General features: G+C 43.4%; 1 protein-coding gene across 2 annotated transcripts in view; it reads right to left on the bottom strand.

Moving 5' to 3' along the window:
* Positions 1-327: 327 nt before the first annotated feature.
* The window catches only part of LOC149174858 (NagB/RpiA/CoA transferase-like superfamily protein), a 132425-nt gene continuing 113166 nt past the window's right edge, over positions 328-19586 (bottom strand). For both annotated transcript variants that reach the window (XM_089419439.1, XM_089419438.1), the window contains exons 7-8: positions 829-901; positions 328-651 (exon numbers count right to left, since the gene is read on the bottom strand). In XM_089419439.1, coding sequence (XP_089275565.1) covers positions 839-901 — 63 coding nt within the window. In that variant the 3' untranslated portion in view covers positions 328-651; positions 829-838. The remainder of the gene's footprint in view (positions 652-828; positions 902-19586) is intronic.

Here is a 19586-nt window from a genome sequence, read left to right as displayed (position 1 = left end):
TACTTACCAATATTATAAACTGTAAGAAGAAAACAAATGAGAACTATGAGGTGCGAGGCAAGTAGTACCAATGTTTAGAGAGTGTGAAAAGCAAATTTGTGTCAATAACATGAAAATAGTTTTCCCCTCGAGCTTTTCAAGTAACAAATTGTGATACCCTAATGCTATTACACTACGTTTACCATCAAGGAGCTTTTCCCTGAGAAAAAGCCTATTCGACAGATGGGAGTAGAAAGACAACTGAAACAGAACAAAGACGAGTAAGATGTGATGCCCTCACACTAAGGCATCCAATATTCAAACCACTCCAGGGAAATAAAGAAGTAATTACTCAAATGGCTCCTTGTTATATAGACCCAAGGGAGCAGTAGAACCACATGATTGAATCGGATAAAGACGAATAACAAGTTATCTCCTCGCGCATACATCCAAAACAATACAGAGAAACAAATAACTATTCATATGGCTCCTCATTATATAGATCAAAATGATCCAAAACAATCTGGGGAAAAAATAACTATTCATATGGCTCCTTGTTATATAGATCAAAAAGAGCAGACTATAAACAGTGTCCATCAACGAATGAAAGATGGAAACCCTGCTCTATTACCTTCACCATAATAACTCCAAAGGAGCTGCTCTTTCTTCACACTGAAACGTGAAAAAAAAAATTAAAAAGCATTTACTTCAAGCTTTACAATTTACTAAATTTATACTAATTTATAACCAGCAGTTAAAAACACTCTTGCTTGGCTTACAATGGGAATACACCAGCAAGGTGCAATATTAATTAGATAGATTGCATCATTAGAGGAAAAGTAGACATACAAAAATTCGTTTATATCAACAGATATTCCCTCCTGTATTCTCTAACAATGACAGGCACACTAGTTGGAGGTACCTGTGAAAAGAGGAACACAATTTCATCAATAATGATACAAGTGTGATTTAATAACTTTCCATTCTCATCAGTTCCCTTCTTCCCTTTTACATCTGAAGAAGCAGACAATTTAAAAATCTGAAAGGAGAATCCAAACAACACAAGCTGTTAACAGTTCAAAATAAAACGTAATGCACTGTCCTATTCAAAACTAGAAAGAGATGGCAAATACCAAAACCACCACAAGAAATGCAGCTGAGATAGTGAACATGAACTCTTTCCAATCATAAACATGCAGAAATGCAACTGAATAAGAAGACCAAAAGTGACATAAAACACTTATATAATTTACACCTACCAAACACATAAAGACATGCAATTAATTATTTACCACAACAATATATACATCTTAATCTTAGAGAGAAGAAAAAAGATTCACTTAGACAAGGATCAGTGTACCAAATGGATGTATCCATAGAGTGGGGCACATTTCCCCTGCATTTCCTTCATCCCAGGGATGCCGGAACATGGAAATGTCTCCTGTTGTCCCCAGAACATCCCATATCCAACGGGAGTGTCCTGGGAACATTCCCTATATCCGATGAAGGCATCCCAGGGGCATGTCCTGTGGTGCGGACGCCGAAACGTCCCTTGACCATGTCAAGGGAAGTCCAACCATCCCTGGGAACATTCTCCATCTGTTAGGGGGGATCACAGAACCATCTCCTGCAGCAATTCCCTTGCCCCTGTGGAGTGTGAGGGGATCCAACCATCCCTGGGAACATTCCCCATCTATTGGGGGGCAAATATGCCGAATAAATACAAAGTTATTGAATATTTTACTTTTCTTCTGGGGAAGGCCCCACAATTACTTAAAACCCTTCAAATGAAATTTGGTGATGTGTCCATTCATGAGTTCTAGGTTGGATATTTACAGAATGCAACTACCTTTCTACACCCAAATCAAGAATGAGCATAACAAGCCAATCATGGGGCAAACTGAGAAAGGGGGGCACTATCTAACATACCTGCTACCATCCTGCCAAAATCCCTAGTTTTGCCAGTATGCTTTACACTCCCACTAGTCAAAAAAGCTGGAAAGAAGGATATGATCCCTCTCGCAAGTCTGGATGAGCAACACAGTCTGGTTGGTGAGAGCAAACTGTCAATTGGTCACGGGAAGTCCTAACATGGGTTATCAAATGTAATCTAGGCAAACAAGAACATCAACACTCTGCAAAAATTGACTGTCATAAAAGACTAGCTTAGCACAAAGGATAAATTGTCAAAGATGAATTTCCTAATCATGAAATGTTTCTGAGAAGGATACTTCCATAGCAAAACTAAAATCCTCAATGACTGCATAAGGAAAGAAGAGTTCTAGCCTAGAGCAGAAGATTTTAGGTCTTGAGCAGCCATTGCCTAAACCTCCTGTTGAAGAAGCTCAATTTTTGCACAATGAAATATCGTACTTGAATAATACATGCAATGATTCTTATTGGAGAGGGAAATTTTTAAGTTCAAACAAAAAATGGTAGCTCAAGAACAGTCCTTTCAGAAACAAATTATGAACACAACTCATGGTTGTAGGTCAGCAAGGGGAAAAGACATCCCTTATTAGAGTAATGCTATTTAGTGTATTAGAGTAATGCTATTTAGTGTTTAATGCTCATGCTTATTAGTTGTTTCTATTTCTATCATATTAGCAGTTTCTTAGAAGAAACTGGTTGTTTCTATTTTCTAGTAGAAACTTGATGTTCCTATCTCTGTAAATATCTGTCTGTTACTTATTGAGCTTCATTTGCTCATGTAAATCAATTCAATTAATTCATTGATTATGGTATCAGAGCACAGGTATCTTTCGAAATAAAATTTTTTTCCATTGCTGAAAAAAAATTCTGTGGCTCATTTCGAAATTGCTCTTGGAATCTGATTTTTTTCTGGAAGCCTCTCTTCATCATTGTTCACCATAAGCTGGAATTTCATCGAAGTCTGGTTACTTTTAGACCACGGGGGTACGTTCACCGGCGCGGAACGGTGACACATCTGGGCAGAGCCCGAATACCCTTCTGAACTCCTCGGCTTAACAGAGACCCCAGTCGGAATCATCCTCGCCGTAGTCACACTGGCAGGACTTCTGCTTATTTGAACGTCGTTGTTTCAATTTGCACCCGCGGGTTTTATTTTTTTTTACATCACTGTGTTGCACTTCAGCAACTCGCCGTGCGTACGCAGTGATTCAAATCGACGGTGTCGCCATAGTGTGTGTCCTCCATTGTAGTGCGCAGTGATTCGAATCGACGGTTGCAATCGCCAAATCATTGCCCCAGAATCGATTCCCAAGCCGGCAGATCTCTTCGTGCAAGGGCTCGACCAGCAGGCTTGACCAGTTCATTTGCGTTTATTAGACGTCAAAACGCGTTCACAGAGGGTCAGAACGTGAAGCTGCAGTTACCGCAGGATCTTCATTTTTTTTGGAACTGCTTTTCCTGCAACCAGTACGCACTCTGTATTATCTTCAACATCTCCTTTTGCTGAATTCTGTTGCAGAATATCCAATTTAGAGTGTACCAACCACATTGACAGCTCCAGAAAACGCGTTCTTTACGTTCTCCGCTTCGCATTCCTCACGGCGTTCTTTGCATTCACTAAATTTGAATACGCATATATACACTAGATCTGATCTGCCTTGCCCTGGCCACCTAGCGTACCTGTAGCGGAGAATGGACTGCGTCGGACCATCAGAAGGCTGAACCAGTTCCACAATCGTCGAAATTTCTGTGCATTGGCTGTCGAGCTTCGCAGCACACCTTCAAGTCTCCGTATATATTCACGCATCCGTTTAAAATTCTACATATTTACAGGCTGTTGTATCAGAACAGAAATTGTTGGTCAAAGCTGTTGAAGAACAAAAGGCGGGGCAATCAGCATTGGGCATTTCTTCCTACCTAAGTTTCTCAGAACGATTTCTAATTCTCTTTCATACTTTTATCAGCATCTGTCAAGAGTTTGACCGGATCAGCCAGCATCTACATTGACATCCGTGCTGGATTCATTTTGGTGTTTTCTGTATCTTGGAAAACGTGCAGATGGCTTCGCTAACCAATCTGATGTTGGAAGGCAATCAACGTCTTAATGGCACCAATTATAACATCTGGAAACAGAGAATGTTGACCATTTTTTAAGATAGGTGTCTTGATCAACATGTTTTAGGAAAAGAGCTCAGTCCTAGTACACCTAGTACAAATCAGGGTAAGTTTGACGATCGAAATCGAGAAGTTGTTATGCTTCTCAAGCTCTCTGTGACTGATGATCAGCTACCACAAATTCCTTCTAGCAAGGCAGCTGCTAAAATCTGGCAACATTTAAAGGAATTGCACGAGACATCCGACAAGAGCAGAGCATTTTTTCTCAAGAATCAGTGGTTCTCCATCATGATGGAATAACATATGTCTTTACAGGAACATCTTAACAAGATCAAAGACATTCGAGATCAGCTCGAAATTCCATTGGTCGGACCATGGAGGAAGGGGATATGGTAGTCATCATTCTGAAAAGTCTACCAAAACCTTATGAGCACTTCATAGAAACACTCAACCTTACCTCCACTAATGTTGATCTGAAGTTTCTGGAGTTATGCACCAAACTCATGCAGCAAGATCGTTGGAAACAACAGTTTGGTAGTGGTGCTTCATCAACCTCCTCAGAAAATGCTTTTGCTGCCAAATATCAGTCTTCTCAGTCCTTTCAGCAGAAAGGTTTTTCTCAGTCTTTTGATCCTGCTAGGAAGAAAAATGTGCAGTGTAATTACTGTCACAAGTTCAGCCACATGAAGAAAGATTTCCGACAGAGGATTGCTTTTGAACAGAAGAAACAGGGAGGGCCCCATCAGACAACGAATGTTGCAGAACATTCCGAGCAGACAGAATTTGCCTTTTACGCCTTTATGGCTAAAAGGTCCTCAGATCATGTCCCATCTTCGGCCTGGTACATTGACTCTGGTACATCACGCCATTTCTCTCACAGGCGTGACTGGTTTATTGAATTCTCACCTTTCAGTGATTCTGTGGTATTCGGCAGAGGTGAAGACTACACAGTGGTTGGCAGAGGAACAGTTCAGATCCAGTCTGGTGGGCGCACACTCATCTTTCTGAATGTGTACTATGTTCTTGGTATGGAAATTAATCTTCTGTCTGTCAGCCAAATTATGAGGAACTCTCCTCAGCTTGATGTAGTGTTCAGTGCGCACAAGTGCTCCATTATTGACAGGGAGACTAGTCTAAAAGTTGTTGTTAGCCTAGAGGATCATGGTCTATACAGGCTTCTTGACACTGGTGATTCTCCAAAAGTGGCTCTAGCAGCTCGTGTTTCTCCCATCAGCACTCTGTGACATCAGCGATATGAGCATCTAAACATGCAGTATCTCTCTCAACTCTCTCGGGAGGGACTTGTGTCAGGGTTACCTAATATTCAGACTCAACAATTGGGAGTATGCGACGCATGTTAAACTGGCAAGCAACATCGGTCTTCATTCAAGGATGGAGAATCTTGGCGCACATCTAAGGTACTCCAGTTAATTCATGTTGATATTTGTGGTCCTATGAATACATCTTCTATTACTGGTTGCAAATATTTTTTGCTTATTGTAGATGATTTCAGTAGAAAGATGTGGGTGTATTTTCTAAAATATAAATCTGATGTATTTAGTATCTTTCAGAAGTTTAAATCCCTAGTTGAAAAGAGTCTGGCTATAATATCATAACTCTTAGGACAGATAACGGGAGGGAATTTTGTTCTTCTGCTTTCTCCAACTTCTATGATACTCATGGCATCAAACGCCAATTAACTACACCCTACAATCCTCAGCAGAACAGTGTTGTCGAACGCCACAACCATACGGTTGTTGAAATGGCTCGTTCCATGTTACAACACAAGAATGTTACGAACAAATTCTGGGCTGAAGCAGTATTTACTGTTGTCTATCTTCTTAACCGATCACCCACTCAAGCTGTTAAGGGGAAGACTCCCGAAGAGGTTTGGTCTGGTCATAATCCTAAGATCAGTCACCTCAAAGTATTTGGCTCGGTTGCATATGTTTGGATTCCAGCTGCTAAACACTCTAAGTTGGATTCCAAAAGTCAGAAACTCATGATGACAAGGTACAATGATCATCACAAGGCCTATAGACTGATAGATATAGCCACTGGTCGTCTTAGCTTCAATCGGGATGTAGTGTTTGATGAAGACAGAGGATTCTTTCAGTCTCCTCCTTCTGAGCAGTGTTCTGAGGATCAACCTCACAGTGTTCTTCTTCTGGTAGGTCCACCTGATGGGAGGCATGATGCAGCATCAGTATTTGATGATGCACTACCTGAGCTTCCTCTGGAGAATAACCCTTCTCTTGATACTCCTATTGATCCTGAACCTTCTCCACCTCCTCCTAATATTGATTCCTCTACCCTCTGCCTAAATGGTGGGCTAAAACCATTGGTGATCTCCAAGATAATGAGCTCCTTGAAGGTAGAATTTCTAGACATAAGAGCAAACAGCAGTCGACAGTAAATTTTGCTCTTATGGCTAACCTGCACAATATTTTTGAGCCTCAAACCTATTCAGAGGCTAAGGGTACATCTGAGTGGGAACAGGCTATGGAAGTTGAATTCCAGAGTCTTCAGAAGAATCACATGTGGACCCTTTCTGATCTTCCTGCAAGGAAAAAGCCCATTAGCTGCAAATGGGTGTATAAAGTGAAATACAAAGCTGATGGAACCCTAGACAAGTATAAAGCTTGTCTTGTTGCTCAAGGGTTCTCACAGAAGGAAGGCATCGACTATGAGGAGACCTTTGCTCCTACAGCCAAGATGAGTACCATTTGGCTTGTCCTTGCCCTAGCAGCTCAGTTCAATTGCAAAGTTCATCAGAGGGATGTAAAGAGTGCTTTCCTAAACGGTGACTTATAGGAAGAAGTCTACATGACGCAGCTTCCAGGATTCAAGGTTGCCGGTCAAGAACAGAAAGTGTGTAGATTAGTTAAAGCACTCTATGGATTGAAACAAACTCCTCGGGCTTGGTACATGAAAATTGATCAGTACCTAACAGATCATCACTTTCAGCAGAGCCCATCTAATGCAAACTTGTATATCAAGCATACTGGTGATGATATTTTGTTTGTGGTTGTCTATGTGGATGACCTTATCATTACTGGCAGTTTAGCACATTTGATCCATGGGATCAAACAATATTTGTGCAGCACCTTTGATATGACAGATTTGGGACTCCTTCATTACTGTCTGGGCGTTGAAGTCTGGCAGACTGAGCACAACATCTTTCTCTCTCAGTCCAAGTATGCCAAAAATTTTGTGGACAAGTTCAGAATGCAGGATTGCAAACCGGCCACGACTCTTATGTAATCAGGGCTCAAACTTTCAGCTTAGTCACCCTCACCCCTTGTGGATGAAACTTTATTCAGGCAATTAGTCGGCAGTCTCATCTACCTTACTACCACTAGACCTGACATCAGTTTTACAGTGAGCTACATTTCCCACTTCATGTCAGCTCCTAAAGCTGATCATTGGATAGCAGCGAAGCGTGTGCTGCGTTATGCGCGTGGCACTCCTGATTATGGCCTTCCATACACCTGAAGTTTCGATCCTATAATTAGTGGTTACATAGATTCTCACTGGGCCGGTTCGGTTGATGACCGTAAATCTATAGATGGGTATGTGTTTAGTCTAGGATCCAGTGTTGTCACCTGGACTAGTAAGAAGCAGCAGGCAGTGGCTCTCTCCTCAACAGAAGTAGAGTATCGAGCAGCAGTTAAGGCATCTTGTGAGGCAGTTTGGCTTCGACGTATGCTTGCGGATATGCATGTTTCCCAGACAGGTCCTACTCCCTTGTTCTGTGATAATAAGGGAGTGCTCAAACTTGCCAAGAATCCAATCTTTCATGAACGAACAAAGCATGTGGAAACCCATTGTCACTACATTCGCCAGCTTGTTGAAGACGGATCCGTTCAGTTGTGATATGTTCCCACAACGAAGCAGCCCGCCGACATCTTCACCAAGCCCCTTGGTCCTAATAAGTTTGTAAAATTCAGAGGGTCTATCGGTGTTGTAAATAGTGTAAAAATCTCTGTTTTCCCACCCCGGTTTTCAGTTTCTCCTTATTTCTCCCATGTAGTTAAATGCCCATTCCCATAACCATACATTTAACAGACTGAGAAAGAAACCGAACAAAAAAAAAAAAAAAAAAAAAAAAAAAAAAAAAAAAAAAATATATTGTTGAAAACACAAATTCTGGAAATTTTTCAGAATACTGAAAATTGCAGAATTAAAAATCAACAATCAAAAACAGCCATTAAAACACATTAAAACACTGATATTTTTGGTCAACTTGACCCTGGAAAAACCCTCTACAACTCTTGGGGAAAACCAGTTTGAGAGCTCTTGTTTATTTCTGAAAATTGCCTTTTTACAGTGAGAATTATTCAGCAAAAAATCAGCAAGCAAATTTACAACTTATCTCCTTTCCCGTGCCTCACAACAATCTGGAAATTACAGCAAACAGGACAGCAATAAATGTTGTACGGCCTCCGTTTTGTGTGCAGAAAAATCAGCAAACTGCTCCTCGATTTTTGTGCAAAAATCTGCCTTTCACTATGTGTTGAATCAGCTGTACAAATCTGCTCAACTGCTGCCTTGGAATGTGTGCCAAGCTGCTGTCTCCTTCTCCTCCCTGCTCAGAAATCTCTCTTGCTCTCTTGCTCTCCTTCTCCCAATCTGCTCATGAAAGAATGAATGACCTTTTCCTCCTTTTCCTCCTTTAATATAACTCCAAGTGACTTTGGGTGATCCAAGTGACTTTTGGGTGATCTCTAAATCCAATGGCTGAAAAATAGATTTAGATCAATGGCTGAGATTAAATGTTCATTTAAATCTCACTTTCTATTTTTTAATTCACCCCATTTTAATAAAGACCCACTTAGTCATTTATTTCCAAAGTCACTTTTCCTTTCTAATTTTTCATTGACTTTATAAAAGTTACCTTAAAATTAGACTTAGTAACTTTATCACTTAAAGTCACTTTTAAATTAGATTTAACTTTATAAAATTATAAAGTTACTTTAGGAGAAAAATTAAATTCTTTTCGACACTTTTCCCTAGGCCAAAAATCAAAACCTTAGGGAACCACCTGTCCTCCAGTACCAAATTTCAACACTCCCTCTTACCGAGGAAGGTGTTCCTCACCACACCCATCTTGTCTCTGAAGTAGACATGCTTGCCCCGTGGTAAGGCTTTGGTAAGAATATCTGCAACCTGCTCATCAGTGGAAATATACTCAAGTTTCACAACTCCCTTCTGAACATAGTCTCTGATGAAATGATATCTGATCCCGATATGCTTTGACCTGTCATGAAATACTGGATTCTCCGTGAGTTTAATGCAACTCTGATTATCACAGTAAATCACTGAAGGTCTCAACGGCTGACCAAATAAGCCAAACAACATCTTGCGAAGCCAGATGGCCTCACAACTAGCTAGACTGGCTACCATATACTCTGCTTCCGCTGAACTCAGTGCTACTGACTGCTGCTTCCGGCTGAACCATGACACTACTGCTGAACCCAACCCAAAACAACACCCTGAAGTGCTCTTCCTATCAGAAGCACAACCTGCCCAATCAGAATCAGTGTATCCTGCCAATCTCACTCCATCTCCCTGCCTGTAGTCCAGACCATAATCCACTGTCCCCTGCAAGTACCGCAAAAAGAAGCACAACCTGCCCAATCAGAATCAGTGTATCCTGCCAATCTCACTCCATCTCCCTGCCTGTAGTCCAGACCATAATCCACTGTCCCCTGCAAGTACCGCAAAATGTGTTTTGCAGCCACCCAGTGAACCTTCCTAGGCTCACACATAAACTGACTCATCGTGTTGATTGCAAAATAGATATCTGGTCTAGTGTTGACCAAATACATCAAGGAACCAATCAGCTACTTGTACAATGTGGGATCCACCAACTCGGAATCCGAAGCATGAAGCTTCTTCCAGTTGGTGATCATCGGTGTCGACATGGGTCTACAATCCTCCATGTGGAATCTGCTAAGGATGTCCACAATATACTTCCCCTGCCCCAGGAAGAAATACCCCTCCTCCTGCCACACCTCCAAACCCAAAAAGTAATGCATCAGGCCGATGTCCTTCATCTCAAACTCCGCCGCAAGATCTCTCTTGCAGTGCTCTACGAGTCTCTCTGCACCTGTAATGATCAAGTCATCCACATACAGCACCAGAATGAGAGGCTCCTCACCAATCACAATAAAGTAAAGGTTCGGATCTGCCTCACTCTTTGTGAAACCATCCCCTGCAAGTATGCATCTATCCTGGAGTACCAAGCTCTGGGAGCTTGCTTCAGGCCATAAAGGGCCTTCTTCAATCTGCACACATGGGACTCCTTCCCATGCACCTCAAAGCCCTGTGGCTGCTCAATGTACACCTCCTCCTGTATGAAGCCATTGAGAAATGTGGTCTTCACATCCATCTGGTGGATCTTCCAACCCATCTCTGCTGCTATCGATATAATGGAGCGGATCGAAGTATATCGAGCCACGGGAGCGAAGGTCTCCTCATAATCAACTCCCTCTACCTGGGAGAACCCTCTAGCCACAAACCTCGCTTTGAATTTCTCAATGCTGCCATCTGCAGCATGCTTTATCTTGTAAAGCCATCTGGAAGTAACCACGGATTTGCCCTCAGGCCTCGGCACCACCTCCCAAACATCATTCTTCATGATAGAAGAATACTCCTCCTGCATGGCCTCTTTCCAGACCTGCTAGCTAGCTGCCTCCACATAGCTAGAAGGCTCAGAGTCAAGGATGCTGGTAACCATCGCCATATAACTACAAAACCTCTCAGGTGGTCTACTCTCTCTGACCGGCCTCTTCGGCTCAGCAGCAGATGTGGCATCTCTCAAGGTGTCCTGAAGCCACTTGGGCTTCCTCTTCCCTGAGCATGCTTCTCCCATAGGAGAATGAAACTCCTCCTCCTCATCACCATCAGTAGCCTGAACTCCTGACTGTCTGTCTGCTGTCCTCCTGCCTGCACCTGAACCTGTAGAGGCTGAGGTACCGTGTGAACTGTCCATCAGTGGACTCCCTAGTGAACTGCTCTGCATGCTGCCCGGAGCACCACCCCTCTGGCTCGGCGAGCCACTGCTCACTGATGGACCTGACATCCTCATAGATGTATCTCCGGATCCTCCTGATCCCTGCGACTAACTCAACTACTGCTGAGGGTCTGGCTGATCCAGATACCCTAACTCCCGTGACCTCCTAAAGGCCCTGTCCTCCTCGAACTTCACATCCCGTCTGACAACAACTCTCCTCTGTGCAGGAATGTAAATCCGAAAGGCCTTTGAGGTCTCACTGTAGCCCACAAAGATACCCTTCTCTGCGGTGGGCTCTAGTTTGGTCCTCTTCTCCTTGGGTATATAGGAGTATGTTATGCATCCAAAGATAAGATGACCAATATCAGGCTTCTTCCTAGAGAAAGCCTCCTCCGGAGTCATGTGCCCCAAGGCACGATGCAGACTCCTGTTCTGCAAGTAAACAGCTGTGTTGCAGGCTTCTGCCCACAAGAACAATGGCAACCCTGATCATGTAACATGGCTTTGGCAGCCCCTATGATGGATCTGTTCTTCCTCTCTGCAACTCCGTTCTCCTGGGGGTTGTAATGAACAGTGAACTCCCTCCTAATGCCTGCCTCCGCACAATAGTCAACAAACTCTCCAAGGGTGTACTCTCCTCCATTGTCCGACCTCAAGGACTTGATCTTTCGACCTGTCTGAGTCTCCACAAGAGCTCTGAACTCCTGAAACCGCTTGAAGACCTCACTCTTGGTCTTCAAAAAATAAATCCAGGTCCTCCTGGAGTGATCATCAATGAATAACACATAGTACTCATATCCACTCAAGGAAACATGAGACATCCGACCGCTCACATCGGAATGAATCAAATCAAGTATCCCCATCGCTCTGTTGTCACTGCTGGGAAAAGGGGATTTGGAAAACTTGCCCATCGCACAACCTCTGCAAGTATCAAAGTGATCAGTACTGAAATCTGGCACACCTGTAGTGATCTCCCGCAATGTCCTCAAGGTTCCATGATACATATGTCCCATCCTGCGGTGCCAAATCTCACACAGCTCAGAACTGCTAGCTCTGCTGTCGGTACTACTGCTCAATGCCAAAAGGGGTTGGAATGCAAACATGTACACCTTTGCATGGCGTACACCTATCACTCTAGCTGAATCAGCTGGAGTGCCCCTGGGATACATCAACACCTGTCCTCCCCTGAACAGTACCTCATATCCTCTGTCCTCCAAAGCTGAGACGGATATGAGGTTCTTCCTCATCCCTGGCACATAAAGAACCTCTGACACCTTCAAGGGAGGTTTGGACTCCCTCTGAAATGTCATTGTCCCCACCCCGACTGCTCTAACAACTCTGTCATCACCGAGTACTACCCAATATCAGTGCCACTCTCTGAAAGCTCTGAGAAGTACTCACGGACTCCTGTCATGTGACGTGAAGCCCCACTGTCCACATACCAGATACCTGTAGATGCTCCGCTAATCGAGGGAAAAGCATGCTCCCTCTGAACCTGTCTGCAGGTGATCCTGCACTAGAGGACTCACACGTAGTGAACGCAAACTCCCGGTCAAAACGACCTGCAAAGTCCTCGATCTCTGTTGAAGCTGCCACATCCTGGTTCTTCCCCTTCTTCTTCTTCTTCTCCGGACACACAACTGCATAGTGTCCCATCTTTTGACAATTCCAACACTTCACCTTGGAATAGTCCTTCTGTGTGTTCCCCTGTTTACCTTTACCTTTGCCTTTGCCCCCACCACTGCTTGTGGAAGCCTGCTTCTTCCCTTTGCCTTTCTTGCCTCCTGCCACCAGTGCTACGTCCTCATCCTGCTCAACTGGCTTGGCTGCCCCAAGCTGTCCTTTCCTAATCTCTGTCTGAATACAATCATCCCAAAACCTCTCCCATGTGGGAAGGGTCTCACGTGCACAAACCCCATCAGCAAAGTTCAACCATGAACGGGGGAGGCCATTAACTGCAATACGCATGGAATGGCCTCTCCAATCGCTGCCAACTCATCTCTCACATTGGTAATCTTTGTGAGATATCCAGCTGCACTATCATTCCCCATCTTAATGTTCTTCAGCTTCTCCTTCAGGACCATCTTCCGGTTCTCATTGGTACTCTGGTAGAGATTGAACAATGCTGTCCACATCTCATGGGCATTGCTCTTTCCTATCACACGAGGAATGCAATGGTCTTTGATTCCGTCTAGAATCAGCCTCTTACCCTTATTGTTCTTCTTTTTATACTCAGCCAACTGAGTAACATCAGTGGGCACAACAACAGGGTTCTGTGCGGTATGCACCATGATATCCCAGACTTCTGCCTCCTCAAAGATACTCTGCATTCTCTCCTTCCAAACACTGTAATTTGTATGCCCATCCAACCTATCCTCCACCTCAATCCCAATGACATCATGTTGTCCTAAAACTGAAAAATAACACTATTGTAGTAAAGATAAAACTGTTGTTTATGAAAAAATCAGCTTGCTGGAATTTTCTGAGTGAAAAATGAGCGACTGTAATTTTTCTTTTTGCTGTCCCAAACTGCCCTTCAACACTCAAGCTCTGATACCATGTAGAAATTTCTGTTTTCCCACCCCGATTTTTAGTTTCTCCTTATTTCTCCCATGTAGTTAAATGCCCATTCCCATAACCATACATTTAACAGACTGAAAAAAATAAATATTGCTGAAAACACAAATTCTGGAAATTTTTCAAAATACTGGAAATTGCAGAATTAAAAATCAGCAATCAAAAACAGCCATTAAAACACATTAAAACACTGATATTTTTGGTCAACTTGACCCTGGAAAAACCCCATACAACTCTTGGGGAAAACCAGTTTGAGAGCTCTTTTTTATTTCTAAAAATTGCCTTTTTGCAGTGAGAATTATTCAGCAAAAAATCAGAAAGCAAATTTTCAACTTATCTCCTTTCCCGTGCCTCACAGCAATCTGGAAATTACAGCAAACAAAACAGCAATAAATGTTGTACGGCCTCCATATTGTGTGCAGAAAAATCAGCAAACTGCTCCTCGATTTTTGTGCAAAAATCTGCCTTTCACTATGTGCTAAATCAGTTGTACAAATCTGCTCAACTGCTGCCTTGATGTGTGTCAAGCTGCTGTCTCCTTCTCCTCCCTGCTCAGAAATCTCTCTTGCTCTCTTGCTCTCCTTCTCCCAATCTGCTCATGAATGAAAGAATGAATGACCTTTTCCTCCTTTTCCTCCTTTAATATAACTCCAAGTGACTTTTGGGTGATCCAAGTGACTTTTGGGTGATCTCTAAATCCAATGGCTGAAATAGATTTAGATCAATGGCTGTGAGATTAAATGCTCATTTAAATCTCACTTTCTATTTTTTAATTCACCCCACTTTAATAAAGAACCCACTTAGTCATTTATTTCCAAAGTCACTTTTCCTTTCTAATTTTTCATTGACTTTATAAAAGTTACTTTAAAATTAGACTTAGTAACTTTATCACTTAAAGTCACTTTTAAATTAGATTTAACTTTATAAAATTATAAAGTTACTTTAGGAGAAAAATTAAATTCTTTTCGACACTTTTCCCTAGGCCAAAGATCAAAGCCTTAGGGGCCACCCAACCAACTTGGGTGAACGCTCTGCGAATCGAGCTAGGTCTACCTGGTTGCTTGCTGCAGCGTTCAGGGCTGCCAGAGCGGCGCTCAGGCCCGAGCCTGAAGATTTTCTGTCGTGTAGGTGGAGCAACGCATCTCTTCTCGGCTGGGTATTGGCGGTGGGCTCCTGCTCTTTTCGGGGGTGGGCTTTACGCCCCCTCCTCTCTGCCCCCTAGTGCAGAGCGCTTTGATGGCTGCTGTGTAACCATTGGTTGCCTGTCCCGAGTGCGATCATCATGGAAGCAGCAGGGGCGTCAGACCCCCCTCCTCTGCCACCGGAGGTCTTGGCCTTCAAATCGTTGGTGGCTTCAGGTCCAAAGCGACCTCCCTCTGCGGCTATGCAGAGGTTTGTTAAAAGGATGGACACTATCCCAACAGTGGCTCTGCCCGAAGAAGACACATGCAAAGCAACCCTGAATCTGGCTGAAAAAGGCCTCATAGGCCAGTTCACAGGCCTCTGGCCCTCGCCAAAATCGGTTGAGGAGTGGACTCAAAGAAACTGGAAACCACTCATAAAGAGGGAGTCAAAGCTACTTTGTGGGTAAGGGATTCTTTGTTTTTGTATTCGAAAACCCAGAAGACAAAGGATTAATTTTCAGAAATGGGCCTTACTTCATGGGCCCTCAGGGCCTTTACCTAAACAAATGGTCGCCTGACTTTGACCCTACTCAGGACGTTCCATCGGCTGTCCCGGTATGGGTTAGGCTTCCCCATTTGCCCCTCCACTGTTGGAATCAAAAAACCCTGCAGATCATAGGGAATGCCCTGGGAAAATACATAGATCAAGCTACAAGGAAGGACCAGTACTCCTGTGCACGCATCTGCGTCGAAGTGGATCTGGAAGAAGGGCTACCGGAAGCCATCAAACTCATAGTAGCTGGGTGGACGTATGTTCAAGAGCTAGACTACGAGCAGCTGCCGTTTAAATGCAGACATTGCCATGGCCATGGACATTTTGCAAAGCACTGCAAGAAGAAGGCAGAGGAACAAATGGATAAGCAAAACGGGGACCAGTGGATCCTAGTGCAGAAAAACGCAAATACAAAAAAAAGTATAGGAAAAGGCAATAAGAATGGAGAAACTAGCAGATCCAAAACAAACCAAGAGGAGGAAGTAAGCCCAAATGGGACAGAGGAGGAAGTAAGCCCAAATGGGACAGAAAGTGAACAACAGATCCACCAAGTTAGCCCAGCAAAGGAGAATGAGGAGCATGATAACAATCCACCTTCGCACAAAGAGGGAGCAGAAGCAACCCAGAGCGATCCCAACCAAGGTAGTCCCACTAACCTAACATATGCTGATATAGCAAGGAAAAAACCAATCGAGAGCTCAGATTCTTCGGAGGATGAAATCTACGAGCGCCCATCAAAAAAAGCAGGAAGGAAATCCCGAAAGGAAAAAAGGGAGGAGGAGGCAGAAAGACTTAAAACACAAGGCAGTCAGCCCACAATAGAAATGTCCATCGGGAGAAACACCAGGCCAAGGCCTTCCAAGGGAGGTCTCACCCATCAAAATAATAAATAATGAAGCTCACCCATCAAAATAATAAATAATGAAGCTGGTCTCTTGGAACTGTAGAGGATTGGGGAATCCCTCCAAAGTCGAGGCTGTAAAAGACCTTTTGAAAGCTGAACCCTCAGATATTCTCATGCTCCAAGAGACAAAAATAGAAGGGCAGGCCCTTCTAGAGATCAGTCGAACAAAGTGGAACAAAAAAGCAGGCAAAGCAGTCAGCGCAAGGGGTACCTCCGGAGGCTTGGCAACCCTTTGGTCTGAAGACCTCTTCCACCTGAACAACTTCCGAGAAACCCAACATTGGATCTTTACGGAATTGAATCACAAAGCAAGTAAGTTAACCATCTCTCTATTCAATCTTTATGTACCAGTTTCTTATAATGAAAAAAGAGAATGCTGGAAAAGCCTCTCCGCCTTTTTAGATATGTCCTCCCCCAAAATATCATTATAGCAGGCGATCTAAATATCATAATGAAAGCAAAAGAGAAGAGGGGGGGAACCGCCAGCAGGGACCCCATGCTGCCCATGGTTGAGGAGCTCTCCCAAATCTGGGATCTGTTAGATTTCAACCCTGTTTGGGGTATATTTACCTAGTCCAATAACAGGGTTGGCCCGGATCACATCTCTGCTCGCCTTGATCGCTTTCTAGTGCAAAGCTCCATTATGATGAATAAAAAAATCATCATCACAAAAATACTTCCTAAGCTCACATCTGACCATAAGCCAATTCAGCTCCTCTTGGAAGAAGAAGAAGATCTTGGTCCCATCCCTTTTCGTTTCAGTCCCCTTTGGATTGAGAGAGAGGGCTTCTTAGACACGGTGAAAGAAGCTTGGTCTAAACCCATCAATGGCTCAACTAGTTATGTTTGGGAGCAGAAGTTAAAAGCTACAAAACAAGCTTTAAAGGACTGGATCAAGAAACCAACCTATACTCCACCTGATCTCAGAAAAGAGGCAGTATACTCTTTGCAAAACCTGCAAACTGATATGGAAAGTAAAGATATCACAACCGAATTGTTGGAAACAGAAACACAAGCACAAAGATCAGTTTATCAATCATTCCGTAGAGAGGAAGAATACTGGAGAATTAAATCTAGAAGTCTGTGGTTAAAGGCGGGAGATCGGAACACTTCATTCTTTCACAGGCAATATAGAGCAAGACTGTCAAGGAATTATATTGCAGAAATTAAAACAGCAGACGGTCAAATCTGCAAAGGACACAATCAAGTTAAGGCAGCTGCTGAAGTTCACTTCCAGAATCTCTACAACGCAGATGCTCAAAGGAATGATGAAGAAACTGAGGCTTTTCTTTCAAACATTCCCAAACTCATTAGTCATGAAGACAATGCAATCCTCTGCAGTCCCATAACGGAGAAGGAGATTATAGATGTTATTTGGGCCATGGAGGCGGACAAGGCTCCGGGGCCCGATGGATTCACAATCCATTTCTATAAAACTTGTTGGCATATCATCAAGGCAGATCTGCAGAAAATGATAAGAGGATTTATGTCAAAAGCCAAGATAGGAGGAGGAACCAACTCCACTTACCTTGCTTTAATCCCTAAAGACACCAATCCTGAAACTTTTTCTAGATTCAGACCAATTTCGCTGTGTAATGCGTCCTATAAAATCCTGGCCAAATTGTTAGCAAACAGAATAAAGCCTCTTTTAAAAAGGGTGATCTCCAACTCCCAAAGTGGTTTCGTGGAAGGTAGACATATTCTGGATAATGTAATCCAAGTCCAGGAGACAATCCATTCCAGTAGACAGCGAAAAGAGAAAGGAATGGTGATAAAATTAGACATGGCAAATGCGTTTGACAGAGTCAACCGCAATTACCTTAGCAAAGTCCTTCTCACTTTTGGTTTCTCGCCTTTTTTTGTCCAGCTCATCAAAGCTTGCATTGACAATCCATGGATCGCTCCCCTTGTCAATGGACGCCCAGCAAATTTCTTCAAAGCCAAGAGAGGAATAAGGCAGGGATGCCCTCTCTCCCCCTATTTGTACATCATAATGGCAGACTCATTAAGCCGAAAGCTCAATGCAGAAAAAGTTGCAGGTATCTTACCAGGCCTCAAATCTTCAATAGGAGCAGAGCCTTCGAATCATGCACTTTTTGCAGATGATTCTCTCCTCCTTGGAGGTGCCTCCATAAGAATTGCTCGAGCTTTTGACACTGTCCTCAGAAGCTTCTGCAAAGCCTCTGGAGCGGCAGTCAATGACAGCAAGAGTGAAGTTTTTAGCTGGAATATCAATCAGCAAGAACTTACAGGCATAACTTCTATATTGGGATTCAAAGGACAAACAACCTGGGACAGATTCAAATACCTTGGCTTGCCCATTATCTCTGGAATCAATAAAAGAGCTTTATGGAGCGAAATAATCTCAAAAATGAAAACCAAGATTGCAGCTTGGGGGGGTTACTGGTTGACTAAGGGTGGCAAAGTTATCTTGATTAAATCAGTGTTGTCAGCGCTCCCAATCTTCCAGGCCACTTTTCTTCTGGCTCCTCGAAATGTGATGGAGCAGATCTCCAGACTTCTCAGAGATTTCTTGTGGAAAGGAGGGAAAGGCAATGAAAATAGAATGCATCTGGTGAACTGGGATGTTGTAAAGAGAACGAAGGAGGAGGGGGGACTCCAGATAAGAGACCCTCAGCTAGTTAACTTGGCTCTAGGAGGCAAAATCCTGTGGAAATTGATCCACGATCCAAATCACCCGGTCAATATAACTCTGCGGTCAAAGTATAGAGTCAGCAAAGATCTCAGCAATGTAATCCACATGCCCACAACCAATAACACGCAACTCTGGAGCTTGTGCTGTAAAAGCAGTAAACATTTTATAAAACACCTGTATCGAATCCCTGGAAGCGGCAAACACATTAATTTGTGGACGGACAGCATCATGAGAAACGCACCCTTAGCAGAACAAACGGATATAACAGAGCTAAGATCCTGGTTGGAGCGTGCTGGAGTTAAAAGTCTTTATGATCTGTCGAAATGGAACCAGCGTGGAGAGTGGGAGGGCTGGGACTTCCATGGAATCCCGAACAGATTGAAACACCAACAAATGCTGCTGGAAGACTGCCTGGAGGACGCTGCCCCTGTTCACAGATCCGCAAAAGACTGCTGGGGATGGGGCAATTCTGGCGTTTACTCCACTGCTGCCGGATACAGCGCACTGCAAGGTATAAGAAGCAGCAACCACCCATTGACTCTCTGGAAAATCGCTTGGGACTCATTCGCCACTCCAAAAGTTAACTTTTTTTGTTGGACGCTGATACATAATAAAATACTCACGGGAGATAATCTGGTGAAGCGGAATATTATAGGTCCCCACAGGTGCGTCATGTGCAGAAACAACTCAGAAACAGCGCATCATTTATTCATGGATTGTTGCACAGC

The sequence above is a fragment of the Pinus tabuliformis genome, chromosome 4_1 (assembly GCF_031772625.1).
Source record: "Pinus tabuliformis cultivar Carrire ecotype Pingquan chromosome 4_1, CPIR1, whole genome shotgun sequence".
Classification (NCBI taxonomy): Eukaryota; Viridiplantae; Streptophyta; class Pinopsida; order Pinales; family Pinaceae; genus Pinus; species Pinus tabuliformis.
This window is presented reverse-complemented; position numbering and strand designations above follow the sequence as displayed.